Source organism: Rhinatrema bivittatum, unplaced genomic scaffold (genome assembly GCF_901001135.1).
Source record: "Rhinatrema bivittatum unplaced genomic scaffold, aRhiBiv1.1, whole genome shotgun sequence".
NCBI classification, from domain to species: domain Eukaryota; kingdom Metazoa; phylum Chordata; class Amphibia; order Gymnophiona; family Rhinatrematidae; genus Rhinatrema; species Rhinatrema bivittatum.
Window position 1 is genome coordinate 18758 of NW_021821111.1, and position 14969 is coordinate 33726.

Below are 14969 nucleotides of genomic sequence, written 5' to 3' on the forward strand. Positions count from 1 at the left end.
ATAAATAAAATAAATAAATATGTGCACTAGAGAGGAAGCTTGTATGAGAAGGTGTGTATGTGCACTAGAGAGGAAGCCTCTATGAGAGGGTGTGTATGTGCACTAGAGAGAGGAAGCCTGGATGAGAGGGTGTGTATGTGCACTAAAGAGGAAGCTTGTATGAGAGGGTGTGTATGTGCACTAGAGAGAGAGGAAGCCTCTATGAGAGGGTGTGTATGTGCACTAGAGAGAGGAAGTCTCTATGAGAGGGTGTATATGTGCACTAGAGAGGAAGCTTGTATGAGAGGGTGCGTATGTGCACTAGAGAGAGAGGAAGCCTCTATGAGAGGGTGTGTATGTGCACTAGAGAGAGAGGAAGCCTCTATGAGAGGGTGTGTATGTGCACTAGAGAGAGGAAGTCTCTATGAGAGGGTGTATATGTGCACTAGAGAGGAAGCTTGTATGAGAGGGTGCGTATGTGCACTAGAGAGGAAGCTTGTATGAGAGGGTGCGTATGTGCACTAGAGAGAGGAAGCCTCTATGAGAGGGTGTATATGAGCCCTAAAGAGAGGAAGCTTGTATAAGAGGGTGTGAGAAAATGCCACTCCAGGCACACACACACACACGCACACTATCACAGCAGAGGCACAAGCAATAATCACACTCACTCGTAGACACAGAAAGCACATTCACTGAGCAGCTGGACCCTGGTTTTTAGATAGGATAGTGGGTGACATATGCAGCGGTACAGAGGCAGCATGCATTATATCTGGGGAATATTTTGGAGGCAAAAAAATACAGAGGAGCTGATCTGCACCCTACTCACTGGCTCCCACAAACACAGGACAGACAGATGTGACAGCACAGAGCCTCGGGGCCTCGGGGAGCCGCAGTCCTCACCAGCGGGGACTTGTAGTAGCGATGCAGGATGTTAATGAAGTCTGTGATAGTCAGCATCCCTGTGGAGAACAGAAAGCAGCCTTTACCTCCATGCCCCATTGCCTATTTTATCCCAGGCTTATGTTCCAGTCACACTTACCCACAAAGCATTGTTGCTTACTGTCCCAGAGAGGAGCCGCTCTCACACCATTGGCCACCAGTGCAAAAAAAGCCTTCTTGATCTGTGTACAGAAAACGGGAGAGTGCAGGGTCATACAGGGAGGAAACGCCTTCTGTATCTGTACAGAGAGAGGTAGCAAGTGTGGGAGCCTGCGGGAGTCACATAGGGAGGCAGTGCCTTCTCTATCTGTACAGAGAGAGGTAGCGAGTGTGGGAGCCTGCAGGAGTCACATAGGGAGGCAGTGCCTTCTGTATCTGTACAGAGAGAGATAGTGAGTGTGGAAGCCTGCAGGAGTCACATAGGGAGGCAGTGCCTTCTGTATCTGTACAGAGAGCGGGAGCAAGCGAGTGTGGGAGCCTGCGGGAGTCACATAGGGAGGCAGTGCCTTCTGTATCTGTACAGAGAGAGGGAGCGAGTGAGTGTGGGAGCCTGCAGGAGTCACATAGGGAGGCAGTGCCTTCTGTATCTGTACAGAGAGAGGTAGCGAGTGTGGGAGCCTGTGGGAGTCACATAGGGAGGCAGTGCCTTCTGTATCTGTACAGAGAGAGGTAGCGAGTGTGGGAGCCTGTGGGAGTCACATAGGGAGGCAGTGCCTTCTGTATCTGTACAGAGAGAGGTAGCGAGTGTGGGCGCCTGCAGGAGTCACATAGGGAGGCAGTGCCTTCTGTATCTGTACAGAGAGAGGTAGCGAGTGTGGGAGCCTGTGGGAGTCACATAGGGAGGCAGTGCCTTCTTTAGCCATATAGAGAGCGGGAGCGAGTTCGGGAGATTGTGCAGGGTCACATAAGGAGGAAAATAGCTTATCAATCTGTACAGAGAGGAGAAGTGTGTGTGGGAGACTGCGGAGGGTCTGTGCAGAGAGGGAAAGAGATTTAAAGTAGGTGGTTGTAGGTAGGTATTAAATCCAGCACCAACAAGCATGGTGGTGGGACTGTAAGCAATAAAGCAGAGCTTGGGCTATGTTTGTTGTTACTGTGAATGGGCAGAGGTTGATAACCCCAGGACTGCCTGTATAAGTTGAAAAATGCACTTTGCAGCCCGGATTGCTAACATCTTCTGCATGAGCAGGAGGATTCAAGGTTTAAGTGGTAGGAGCAGCCTTGAAGAGATGAGGACGGAACCTGCTCAGAGAGGGAGCCTGGTGCAGGCGTTCGGGGAAGCTAATCCCGGCATCCGCTGCAGCCACCAGGTGGAGATTCAGCAGTGTAAGAGTCATCTGCCTGCCGAAGAAAGTCTGGGGAGCACTGAGGAGGGAACGCATGGTGGGCGAGTAGAAGAAAGTTTGAATTTTCTGCAGAAGTGAACTCAAGTAAGAAATGTAAGTTTTCCAATAAAACGTGCCTAAATTCTGCTATGCTGGCCTAACGGAGCATAGAAAGTCAGGTAAGAAGCATTATGAGGTTTAACTTACTGAAATAGCCTTGCTTTTCTTTAAAACAAAAGAGTTAAGACTTCTTCGTGCCCTACTGAGAAGGAATCACGGACAACAAAAGTAAGACAAAACCCCACGTGCAGTTCTCCAAGACCGGAGCTCGCCCTCAAGATGGGGCAAAGCGAACGTCAGCTAGGAAGCAGGGTTAAACTGGCCTCCTCCCTCATACCTGTAAGGTGGTGTCGAAGACGACCAGTTTGTTGCTGGTGGGGACAGCATCATAGCAGCAGTGTTGCATCATGAAGTTCATGTAAACCTTGGCATCACGGAGGGGATCTGCAGGAGAAGCACAGACAGCGTCACCTTCAGAAGAGACTCCTGCCCTCCCCAGCTGTTGGCGAAAGGAAAGTGTGCTGGTGACCCCGACGAGCTGGGCAAGGCAGGCCAAACTGAATCCAGACTCCAAGGCTCTCACTAAGATGTAGCTTTCGAACGGGCACCCAGGCGTACATACACGCGTGCGCATTGGTGTGCACCCAGAGGCATGGCAGTTTTATAACACGCACATTCACACACATGTTCCTCATAAAATAGCCTAGGCAAGTGTACCTGTGCGCGCCCAGCAGTGTTATGGATGCCCAACTGAGGAGCAGTTTCATCAGTTCATCCACCAGTCTGCCCGGTGTTCTGCTAGGTCCTCCCCCCAGTTACCCCAGACTCCTGTAACTTTCTTTTAAGCTAAAAAACTCAGAAGCAAACCACCTCTCAGAATAATCAACAATAGAAATAAACAGAGAGGGAAAAGGATTACAATCCAATTACCATAAAACAATCCATTAAACCTATTTAAATCACAAATGACAAAATCATAAAAAAACAGCTCAAAAATATTTTAATCTGCAGCCTCTCGCCGCACAATGGGCCGCAAGCTGTATATAACTCGAATTGGCCAATATTCTCCATATTCCCGGACGGAAAAACCGTCTCTTAATAAAATTTAAAAATGGCGCTACCGTGTCTCAAGTAAGTAAACGGTTTTTCCGTCCGGGAATATGGAGAATATTGGCCAATTCGAGTTATACTACTGGCCACTGGAGCGGGATGCCAGTGGCCAGTAGTTGTTCCACCTTCAGGCAGCAAAATACTGCACGGAGCGGCAGTAGCCACAGAGGCATTCACGGAGCGGGATGCCAGTGGTTTGTGTTCCACCTTCACGGAGCGGAAGGTTGGAGGGCGGCCATCTCCAAAAAAACAAAAAACAAAAAAACTAAAAACAAACAAACAAAACAGAGGTGGGTAAGAGTATGGGGCAGGGGTGTGGCCGTTTATTGCGGCAGTTGCTACCCCTGATTGAGCTGGATGTTCACTGGGATGCGGATACAGCGCTGCTCTCTGCATTGGTGGAGGGGTGGAAGGGAGTTGGGGCCGGAGGGTGCTGGAAGCCAATAGTGATGGGTGGGAGGGAGAAAATGGGTGGGGAAAAAAAGGGTGGAGGGAGAAAAAGGGTGGGAAAAAATAAATAAATAAATGGATGAACTGCGTGGCTTGCTGGGCAGACTGGATGGGCCGTTTGGTCTTCTTCTGCCGTCATTTCTATGTTTCTATGTTTCTATATTAAAATCCCCTGAAGAAGACTGATGTACAGTTGAAACATGATTCATGTTGGGAATTTTTGAGAATTGTGGTGGATAAGCTGTTACTGCTGTTTCAAATACTCCAATTATTTGGCTAAGTATTCGATTTTATACCTCGTTTTTCAGTATTAGTTGGTGCTTAAAAAATTGGGAAAATTTGAAGTTTATAAAAATAACTATTGCTTGGAATGAGTTTAGGAATAAAGATGTAATAAAAATCTTATAAGGAGATACCTGTTCACAAATGACATTAAATGATTAAAATCTTAAACTGCTCTAAAGGCTGATTACAGCTTGTGGCCCATTGTGCGGCGAGAGGCTGCAGATTAAAATATTTTTGAGCTGTTTTTTTTATGATTTTGTCATTTGTGATTTAAATAGGTTTAATGGATTGTTTTATGGTAATTGGATTGTAATCCTTTTCCCTCTCTGTTTATTTCTATTGTTGACTTTCTTTTCAGCTTACACCTCCTCCATAGCAGAAGTAAAGTGCTCGTGCCCAGGTGTGCAGGTACTTGCATGCATTTCTCTTGGCCCCGCCCTGGAATGCCCACGCCCCGCCCGTTTTTGGCCGATGCGAGATATTTGCGCATTGGCACTTGTGCGCACATCTGCCTGCCTTATAAAATCGGGTGGACACGTGCAAGTGCCAGATGCCCGCACATCTCCTGATTTCAGCTCACGTCCAGCTCTTAAAATTCAATTTTTAGTGCATCTCAGCCCTGCGGCAGCAGAGTATTTCTGATTTATTGACGTTCCCTATAACATTCAGATAGTTTACGTCACAGAACAGAAAAAAGTGGTTCATGAGAAGCAACGCGTTAGGTCTTTTCCACAATATAGAGAGAATCCTTAGCGACACAACAGCAAGAAAAAAAGAGCTCATTGCATGCTCCTACCATCAGGTGCTGCTGTGAGCGTCCCACGCAATGCACCCACTTTTGTCGGCATGTAATATATTTCTTATGTTGATCAAACGGCATGAATCACTGCGATGGACTGCACTCTTTGTGCACAGTATTTTATAATGTTTATTCTTTCATTGCTACCCAATGTTCCTTCATCGTATTTGCTTATGGGTATTATTTACAGCCCAGATACCGTTTGCAGAGCCCTTTATGAAACTGCCTGCAAGAATGTTCATATCTCAAGGATTGAGGACAGCCTAACCGTCCACCTGCTTTATTTACAGTTGTCACTAGCCTGACCGATAATTAATTCCAGGCCTCGGCGCTTAGCCCTCGCACTTCTGCAGATTCTACACTCGGTGACCTGAGCAGTTGTCTGTGCTCGTCAGTCGCCTCGGCCACACCTTGCTGCATCCACATTCGTTCCCGCAGTCTGGCAAGTTTTTCAGAGGGTGGCCAAATCCAAAATTGAAGTGGTTTGCCAAACTCAAGAACTCCTCTTGCTCTCTGAGCCCACGTCTACTTACAATTCTCTTCCAACTTAAAGACGAATTTCTGGATATCACCACCATGCTAGTAAATCTTTTGGTAGAGGAGAGGGGATACCAGATGGCTTTAAAAAAGGGTAACCTAGCCAGATGTTGATGCTCCTCAAGCTAACAGCCAATTTCTAGTCTTGTCACTCTGGGGAAACCTCTGGCAAAACTTGTTTATCCCCAACGGGTCGATTTTCTTCAGGGATGACAATGTTTTGCATCTGCACCAGTTTGGTTTTTGTCAGAAGCGTTGCACTGAAAGTCTGTCCTTTTCCCATGACAGTTACCCTTTTGCAGGAGCTGGGTCGGTAGTCACCACCTTTCTTGATGTGTCATCAGCCTTCTTCACCGAAGCCCACGCCATACTTTTGAAGTGACCGAGGGATTTTGGTGCTGGGGGAATTGTTCTTTCATAGTTTCAGTTGTACCTTGAGGGACAGGATCAGCACGCTTGCTTTTCTGGGGCAGGGGGCCCTCCGAATGGTTTGTGCCGCCCTCAGGGGTATCACAGAGTTTTGCATCGTCGTCAGCCCTTTTTAATATCTATTTGAGACTTCTCTGTGATTTATTGGATCAACACTCTATTACGTTTCAAATTTACGCTGACGATGTGCAACTTTATTTCCCCGTGAAGGCAAATTTATCCTCTACATTGAATACTGTCACCCGTAGCCTTTCACTCATTTATTACTGAATGTTATAGCAAATTGGAGGCTATTGGCTTTTCAAGATGGGAAGATATTTTGATTGGGCAATTGCTAAACCCTTCTTCCATCACGGGTAGTCCCATTCAATTTTGGGACACTCTACAAAATTTGGGATTCTTATTTGATTTCAAGCTCTCATTTAAACCCCATTTCCGACACATTCTTAGAAGGGATTATTTTAAATTACGCACACTGCGCCACTTGAAACCCATTTTAGAGCGTAGTGATTAAAGAGCTGAAGGTTCAAGCCTTTAGATTATTGTACTTTGTTGTGCCTCAGGCTCCCAGCTTCCACGATCAGGGGCCTGCGAGTTTTACAAAATTCCGCCGCCCATCGCGTCATGAGCGGGCGCAGATGGGATCACGCGACATCACTTTTCCCAGAGTTGCATTGGTTGCCTGTACAGCAGAGAGTGGCATTTTAAATTTTAGTTCTAATTTTTAAAGTCTTGCAAATGAATGGTCCCTTCTTACCTTGCCGATCTTTTAACTCTCTATAATCTCTCATGGATGTTACGCTCTCAAGCAAAAAAAAAATGTCTTAACCGTTCTCCAGGCTGATGGTAACAAGGAAGTGAACCTTTCGTATTAAGGGCCCTGATTTGTAGAACGCTCTGCCTGGTTTCTTATGGGCTTTAGATGATATTTTAGGTTTTTCGAAAGCATTGAAAGACTTTTGTTTCAAGTAGCCTTCAGCTGCCCTCTCTCGTAAACCATGGAGATGATGTGCTTATATCAGCCAGGAAACTCTATGCTAAGGTTGAGGTCTATATGTTTTAATTGTGAGTTGATTTAGCTTTTATATTGGTTTTTTCGTTTTAACCTTGTAACCCGCTTAGCATTATATTTCAGTATGGGCAGAATATAAATGATTTTTAAATATAAATAAAACACTAAAATCCACAGCATCTCGTGTAAAAGGGCTTATGTAACCGTGAGAGCGTCTGACACACGCGCGGGCCGAGCACCAGAGTCTTCGGAAGCAGATGGTGAGTGGACCTAGGCCCAGGGGCAGAGAGAAACCCTTCCCTCTATGAACCCAGTTCCTCCTCTGCCACTGCTTTGTGCTGGTGGTGACTCCAAGATATATTCCAAACAAACGTTTATACCTTGAAATACTATCCAATCTACATTTACAAGATAGTAAGGGCTACATGAAAGCACCACATTAACCAGAGTTCACAGACTTTCAAAGCCAACAAGCAGCTTTAGAACTACCAAGTTAACAAAACTATTAAAGGTCAAAGGATTTCTTCCAGTCTCTCCAAAATACCCTCCAACATTTCCACTTTACTCCCCAGAAATGTCATCATTTCATTTGTACTCCCGTCTCCCGGTTATACCACATCAAACTGGACCATTCACTAGGGTCCATCAACCTTCCTTCAGTATGACACACCGTAGTACTCCCTCATGGATTACAGGCTCCCTTCCCTCCTTAGCAGTATCGGGGGATCGGGCATCCCCCGGTGGGCCGGTCGCTCTAGTCACGTGGTCTGCCGAACGCGGCTGCGACAGAACCATGCTCGGCAGACCACGTGGTATCTCCTGGGCGGCGAATCCCCGGGCCGGTCGTCATCGGGAATCCGCCCCTGCTCCTTAGGTCAAGTGCTCTGCATCCTGCTCTCCATAGATCTCACTCAGGCAGCCTCTCCCAGCTTCTCTCCTCAGGTCTTCCATGGGCCGTGGGGACACACACGTCATCCGGGTCCCCATGAGAGGGAAAACCTCTTCAGCCTTGGGCCTTTCCCTCTTGAGGGGGAAAACCCCTGCAGGTCCCTCTCCTATAAGGGGAGGTCCCTGGACTCACCGCTCTTGCTGGCACCTCCCCCACACATTGAATCAGCATTATATACCCCTATGCATATTTATGTATAGAGAGGGTGGTGGATGCAAGGCATAGCCTCCCAGTGGAGGAGGTAAAGACAAGGACAGCATCTGAATTCAAGAAAGCATGGGACAAGCACAGGGGATCTCAGAGGGAGGGTAGGGACCGCAGAGCTGAGCAGTTGTGTGGAGGGGCTAAGTCAACACCATCTTTGTCTTCCACGCGGGGAGCAAAATCCAACCCCTCTTAACTAAATCCCTCTGCACCTCCCCAGCTAGATAGTCCACTCCTTATGGTAAGGAAACCAAGGCTTCCTTACGTCTGTCGGAGTCCCTGCTCGTTTAGCCCTAAGGGTTCCTTACGTCTGTCGGAGTCCCTGCTCGTTTAGCCCTAAGGGTTCCTTACGTCTGTCGGAGTCCCTGCTCGTTTAGCCCTAAGGGTTCCTTACGTCTGTCGGAGTCCCTGCTCGTTTAGCCCTAAGGGTTCCTTACGTCTGTCGGAGTCCCTGCTCGTTTAGCCCTAAGGCTTCCTTACATCTGTCGGAGTCCGCACTCGTTTAGCCCTAAGGGTTCCTTACGTCTGTCGGAGTCCGCACTCGTTTAGCCCTAAGGGTTCCTTATGTCTGTCGGAGTCCCTGCTCGTTTAGCCCTAAGGCTTCCTTACATCTGTCGGAGTCTGTGCTCGTTTACCCTAAGGGTTCCTTACATCTGTCGGAGTCTGTGCTCGTTTAGCCCTAAGGGTTCCTTACGTCTGTCAGAGTCCGCGCTCGTTTAGCCCTAAGGGTTCCTTACGTCTGTCTGAGTCCCTGCTCGTTTAGCCCTAAGGGTTCCTTACGTCTGTCGGAGTCCGCGCTCGTTTAGCCCTAAGGGTTCCTTACGTCTGTCGGAGTCCGCGCTCGTTTAGCCCTAAGGGTTCCTTACATCTGTCGGAGTCTGTGCTCCTTTAGCTCTCGTCTTCTTCTGTGCTCTTGAATCCTGCAGCTCCTGCTTTGTTATCCAAGCCCTGCTGGGCACCAGAGCCTGAGGCCTCAGCTCGAGGGGAAGGTGGCTGGGACAGGCAGGAGACTCCTTTACTCCAGTCCCGCTCCTGCTCCTGGGGGTCCCTCACAGGCAGTATATGCCCCTGACAACTAAATGGAAACGGTTTCCTGGGAGATTTTTTGGTAGCTCAAATTGTTTAGAAAGTGTCATTTTTTGCCAGCCAAATGTCTGATTAGTATTTTCTTGCATGGCGCCCCTGCTTCAGGGACCTCCTGCAGGGGCCACGTTCTCCCAGATCCCCGGGGTTCTTTCCGGCGGGGAGGAGGATTGAAGCTCACAGGGGTGGAGACTAACACCACGCAGTCTCTCAGTGCCTTCAGGATTTCTTTCTTTGGACTTCCCTGCTTTAGGGCACCTTAATCTCTGAACGGAGGTGCTGGGCACTGGCAGGGCTGTAACCAAAAATACTTCAAGTCCAATCAGCAACCAACTCTTCAATCAATGTTCACAAAAAAACAAATCCCAAAACCTTTTGATGGCCTCAGACCTGCACTGTTCAGCCAATCTCCTTTTTTTGGTGGCAAGCAGCAGGAAAATGACCGAGCCCTCCGGATGGTGGCAAGGGGGCTCCTATCTCTGTCTCCAATGTTCCTGAACACAAATGTCGCCCCTTCTCGCAGGCAAGAAGCCAGTGGCAAAATCTCCTCCCCAAACAAAACGTTTTTCCAAAAATACTTCTCTCTTCTCTGCCACCCCCTCCTTGTATCGCAGGCAGAGAATCCCAGCTCTTCATCCTGACCTCCTCCAGGCATGGGGAGAACCCAGTGAGGTAGGACCAGGCTCCACAAAACCTCTTCCAAATCCAGACTTTCAGAAAGCTCTTCCTCCTCTCCACGCCCACAGACAAATCCTGCGGACTGTGGGGAGCGGGGCTAGGAACGCGCTCCTCCTCCTCCTCCTTGTACCAGGCTGTGGGAGCACTCGTTCCTTACTCTCCAGACTAAACAACACTGCCACGCTGCTCCTCACCCTCCAGTGCATCCTCGTAAGAGGTTCCCGCAACTCCTAAATCCAGGGATGGTAACTTTAAAACCAGCATACGTGGCCGAGAGTGCACATACACCTGAATTCTATATAGACCGGGCGAACGTGTGCGCCTAGGTGTGCTCCGAATTGTAAGCAGTTGCAGAAGGAAGCGTTATCTATGTATTTTCCTTAAGACTTCTTGGCTTTTGCATGCACAATGAGCACAATTTTAAAACATGTGCGTGTGCAAGACGTTACCAGCTTTACCAGTCTGATTCTTCAGCCTGCACTCTCACCAGTTTACCCAGAGCCCTCACCCAGTCATATTTTCACTTTCAAGATGTTTACGATCACTTACACCTGATATCGAGCAGAAGTAATTGCGCGCAGGTAAAACAGTGACGTGCATCACTTTACCAGGCTTTAAAATAGCCGCTCATGCGCAAACACATTGGCCCCTGCCTTGTCCCTTTTTTTATGCGCAAAGTTACTCGCGTTCCCTGTGTTACGTGCACAAGCAGCAGGTTTCAAAATAGATTTACCCACGCGTGTGCTTTTATGCACGCGGTCTTCTTGCGTGCGTTCCTTTTTGTAAAGCGTACCCCTTAGAAAGGGCTTAAGCTAGGGACCATATGCACAGAGAGCAAGGCGTCCCTACAGGCATGAGCTGGTGTCCAGTTCCATTCAAGTTGATGGAATTGTTCTTTCAGGAGTGGGAGACCTTCATGCAACCAAGGGGAGGTTCCTGAGAGGCCTGGTTGGATTAGTTTTGAGGGAGGCTAGGGTATCGATGACTATGCTAAACTCATCATACCATTGTTGGACGAGGTTTCACTGCTTCTGAAGTGGTCGGTATTTTTAGTAGGTTAAGGAGCTTGTCAATGAGACAAGGGTCATATTTCTGGTTAGAAGTTTGGGCTGAGGAATATGATTTTTTTTTTCTGAGACTAGGCGTGTAGCCTACACTAGGAAATCGACTAACCAGGATACAGAATCTACCATTACTGTGCTAGGGGCTATGTTAATGCTAGTGCAGTGAAACTAGCCTAGATACCAACTACCTTGAGAAGTAGGAATTTGATTAGGTGTGAGAGTCCAAGATCCTCCATATTCCATTGGAAGCTGATGGCGTTACCTTTGGGAGGGGGCCTGTGCATAAGAACATGCCAATCTGACTCAGACCAAGGGTCCATCAAGCCCAGCATCCTGTTTCCAACAGTGGCCAATCCAGGCCATAAGAACCTGAAAGTACCAAAAACTAAGTCTATTCCATGTTACTGTTGCTAGTAATAGCAGTGGCTATTTTCAAAGTCAACTTAATTAATAGCAGGTAATGGACTTCTCCAAGAACTTATCCAATCCTTTTTTGAACCCAGCTATATTAACTGCACTAACCACATCCTCTGGCAAAAAATTCCAGAGTTTAATTGTGCGTTGAGTGAAAAAGAACTTTCTCCGATTAGTTTTAAATGTGCTACATGCTAATTTCATGGAGTGCCCCCTAGTCCTATTATCCGAAAGCGTAAATAACAGATTCACATCTACCCGTTCTAGACCTCTCATGATCTTAAACATCTCTATCATATCCCCCCTCAGCCATCTCTTCTCCAAGCTGAACAGCCCTAACCTCTTCAGCCTTTCCTCAAAGGGGAGCAGTTCCATCCCCTTTATCATTTTGGTTGCCCTTCTCTGTACCTTCTCCATCGCAATTATATCTTTTTTGAGATGTGGTGACCAGAACTGTACACAGTATTCAAGGTGTGGTCTCACCATGGAGCGATACAGAGGCATTATGACATTTCTGTTTTATTAACCATTCCCTTCCTAATAATTCCTAACATTGTTTGCTTTTTTGACTGCTGCAGCACACTGAGCCGACGATTTTAAAGTATTATCCACTATGATGCCTAAATCTTTTTCCTGGGTGGTAGCTCCCAACATGGAACCTAACATTGTGTAACCATAGCATGGGTTATTTTTCCCTATATGCAACACTTTGCACTTGTCCACATTAAATTTCATCTGCCATTTGGATGCCCAATCTTCCAGTTTCACAAGGTCTTCCTGCAATTTATCACAATCCGCTTGTGATTTAACTAATCTGAATAATTTTGAATCATCTGCAAATTCGATTAACTCTCTTGTCATATTCCTTTCCAGATCATTTATAAATATATTGAAAAGCACTGATCCTAGTACAGATCCCTGAGGCACTCCACTGTTTACCCTTTTCCACTGAGAAAATTGTCCATTTAATCCTACTCTGTTTCCTGTCATTTAACCAGTTTGTAATCCACGAAAGGCCATCGCCTCCTATCCCATGACTTTTTACTTTTCCTAGAAGCCTTTCATGAGGAACTTTGTCAAACGCCTTCTGAAAATCCAAATACACTACCATCTACCGGTTCACCTTTATCCACATGTTTATTAACCCCTTCAAAAAATGAAGCAGATTTGTTAGGCAAGACTTCCCTTGGGTAAATCCATGTTGACTGTGTCCCATTAAATCATGTCTTTCTATATGCTCTACGATTTTGATCTTTAGAATAGTTTCCACTATTTTTCCCGGCACTGAAGTCAGGCTCGCCGGTCTATAGTTACCCGGATTGCCCCTAGAGCCTTTTTTAAATATTGGGGTTACATTGGCCACCCTCCAGTCTTCAGGTACAATGGATGATTTTAATGATAGGTAGTTGAAGTCTCCTAGTATGAGGAGTTTGTGGGTAAAGATAACAAAGTTATATGGGAGTTCAGAGAGTCTGAGGAAGGAATCAGATTGATTGTCTGGTGGATGTTTGGGTCACTCACCTCCTTGGACTTTTAGTTTGAATTGCCTGCTTCCAATCAGGTCAAGAGCCCAGGAGAGATGGAAGATGAGAACTACTCGTCCACGTCATCCCTGATGAATGCAAAGAGTTTGCAAACACATTGTGTGATAAGCTGCAGGACAAGTTAACAGAAAAGTCTGATGTGTGCACGTTGCATGGTTAGTAGAGATTTAACAAGAAGAGGATTTGGTAGATGACTTCAAAGTCTGTTTGTAGCCCATCTCAGGCAAGAGACTGTAGATTAGATCATATAGCACCATATTTACTCTGATACCAATCTTCAAATAAATATTTATTGTACTGCATTTGATATACAACTCAGTTTTCATTTTAAGGTGAATTTTAAAAGCTGGGCGTGTGCCAGAATTGGGAGATGGGCAGACAAGTAGCACATGTGCGCTTCCACCTGATGCACAAATATCTCACATCAGGGGGAAAAGGAGCAGAATGTGGACAGGGAACAGGACCAAGAGGACCTAGAGACAGGCGCTGAAGTAGCTACGTGCCCCACGCATAAACACACACACACATATACATATAACTTTTTAGAGATATATATATATATATATATATGTCTCTAAAAAGTTATATATGCATATAGGAATCTGAATTAATTGTGGAAGTCTTCAACCCTTATAAAAGTTTGTAAACAGATGCATCTATCGAATGACTAAATGATTATAAAAAGAAGTCAGCACAGCGATAGGGTTTGAAGCAGATATAATGTGAGTGCCCGCCCAGTCATTCAAACATTTCTGTGTTCTCTTGTTGGACTATTAGTGAGATTTTCTATGTAATTATTTAATGAAACTCCAACATTGCTCCCCGCTTAAACAGCAGGGGGTTAAGAGGAATTGGATTCAGACAACAACCGAGGGCCCCGACTTCCATGGTCTGGGATACTGTTACACTGACATAAGGGGGAAAGCACAGGATTGCTTCTATGGCCAAGTCCTAAAGGAAATGAAGACAGCATGCATGGGGGTATCTTGCTGGTGTGGCGGTTACTGCCCTTAACCAATAAACCTTCCTACTCTTGATGCAACTCCAACATTTGCTCTCTGCTTCAACAGCAGGGGAAAAGGGGAATTGGATTTAGAGAGCAATCAATGAGGACCTCAACCTTTACGGTTTGGGGAACTGATAAGCATGGGGGTAACCTGCACAGTGCAGTGGTTATCCCCTTAACAGAAGGCATGGATTACTGCCCTTAGCCAATAAGCCTTGATACTTTTGACGCAACTGCAACATCGCCCTCTGCTTCGAAGGGTGGGGGTGGAAAGAAAGAGGAATTTGGATTCAGAGACAACCAACACAAGCCCTGACTTTTTTACAGTCTGAGGTCCTGATGTGCAGACATTAAGGAATAAACACAGGACGGCTTCTACTGCCAAGTCCATAAGCAAAGCACGTCAAGCAGCCCTGACTGATACATGAGGGTAACCTGCACGGCGCGGCAGATGGGGAGCTTGCTGGGCAGACTGGAGGGACCTCTGGTCCTTTTCTGCCATCATTTCTAGGTTTCTATGAGTACAAATTTCCTTCTGCTATGGCGGAAGTGTAAGTCTTTATAAAACTATTTCCAGGCATCTACGCAGTGTTCGATGGATCTGGGGTAGTGCAGGCTAAAGAACGAGGGCGGTGTGGAGGACCTGGCTCTAGACTGGGTGACCTGCTGGACCAACTGGTGAAGCTGCTCATGGGTTGGACGCACGCCTGTTGTAAAATCCCCTCACTTGCGCGTCCCTAAGCCAACTTATGCTGCTGTGCTGGCGCAAGCTTAGAATTAGGAGCACGCCAGGGATTTGTTATAGCGTGCGTGCGCGATATAAAATTGCTGCTCATCTGGCCAGTGCCTTCGTGCCCGTTCGAATATCATGTTATTGCACATTACACTTCTACGCTGCCTTACTCAGATAAAAGCTCGAGTCCTCGGTGTTGGGAGCAGCAGCAGCCACCCTCCCTTCTCCCCAGGGTGGTATACTGGGGTAAGGCTGGCTGTGAATAGCAGGGGATGCTGCAGGGCAGGAGCGAGTGCGCTGGCAGAGCTGTGTGGGCGGAGGGGCTGTCTCAGTACTGGCATTTCTGATGTGTATATATATATATATGTA

General features: G+C 46.9%; 1 protein-coding gene across 1 annotated transcript; it reads right to left on the reverse strand.

Annotated features, from left to right (window-relative positions):
* Window positions 1-660: 660 nt before the first annotated feature.
* Window positions 661-12971, reverse strand: LOC115082459 (5'-AMP-activated protein kinase subunit gamma-1-like). Its single transcript, XM_029586688.1, has 4 exons — window positions 12839-12971; window positions 2641-2747; window positions 1019-1100; window positions 661-938 (listed from the first exon to the last, which is right to left on the reverse strand). The coding sequence occupies exons 2-4, from the start codon at window positions 2719-2721 to the stop codon at window positions 802-804; spliced, it is 300 nt and encodes a 99-aa protein (XP_029442548.1). The 5' UTR covers window positions 2722-2747; window positions 12839-12971; the 3' UTR covers window positions 661-801.
* Window positions 12972-14969: the final 1998 nt, after the last annotated feature.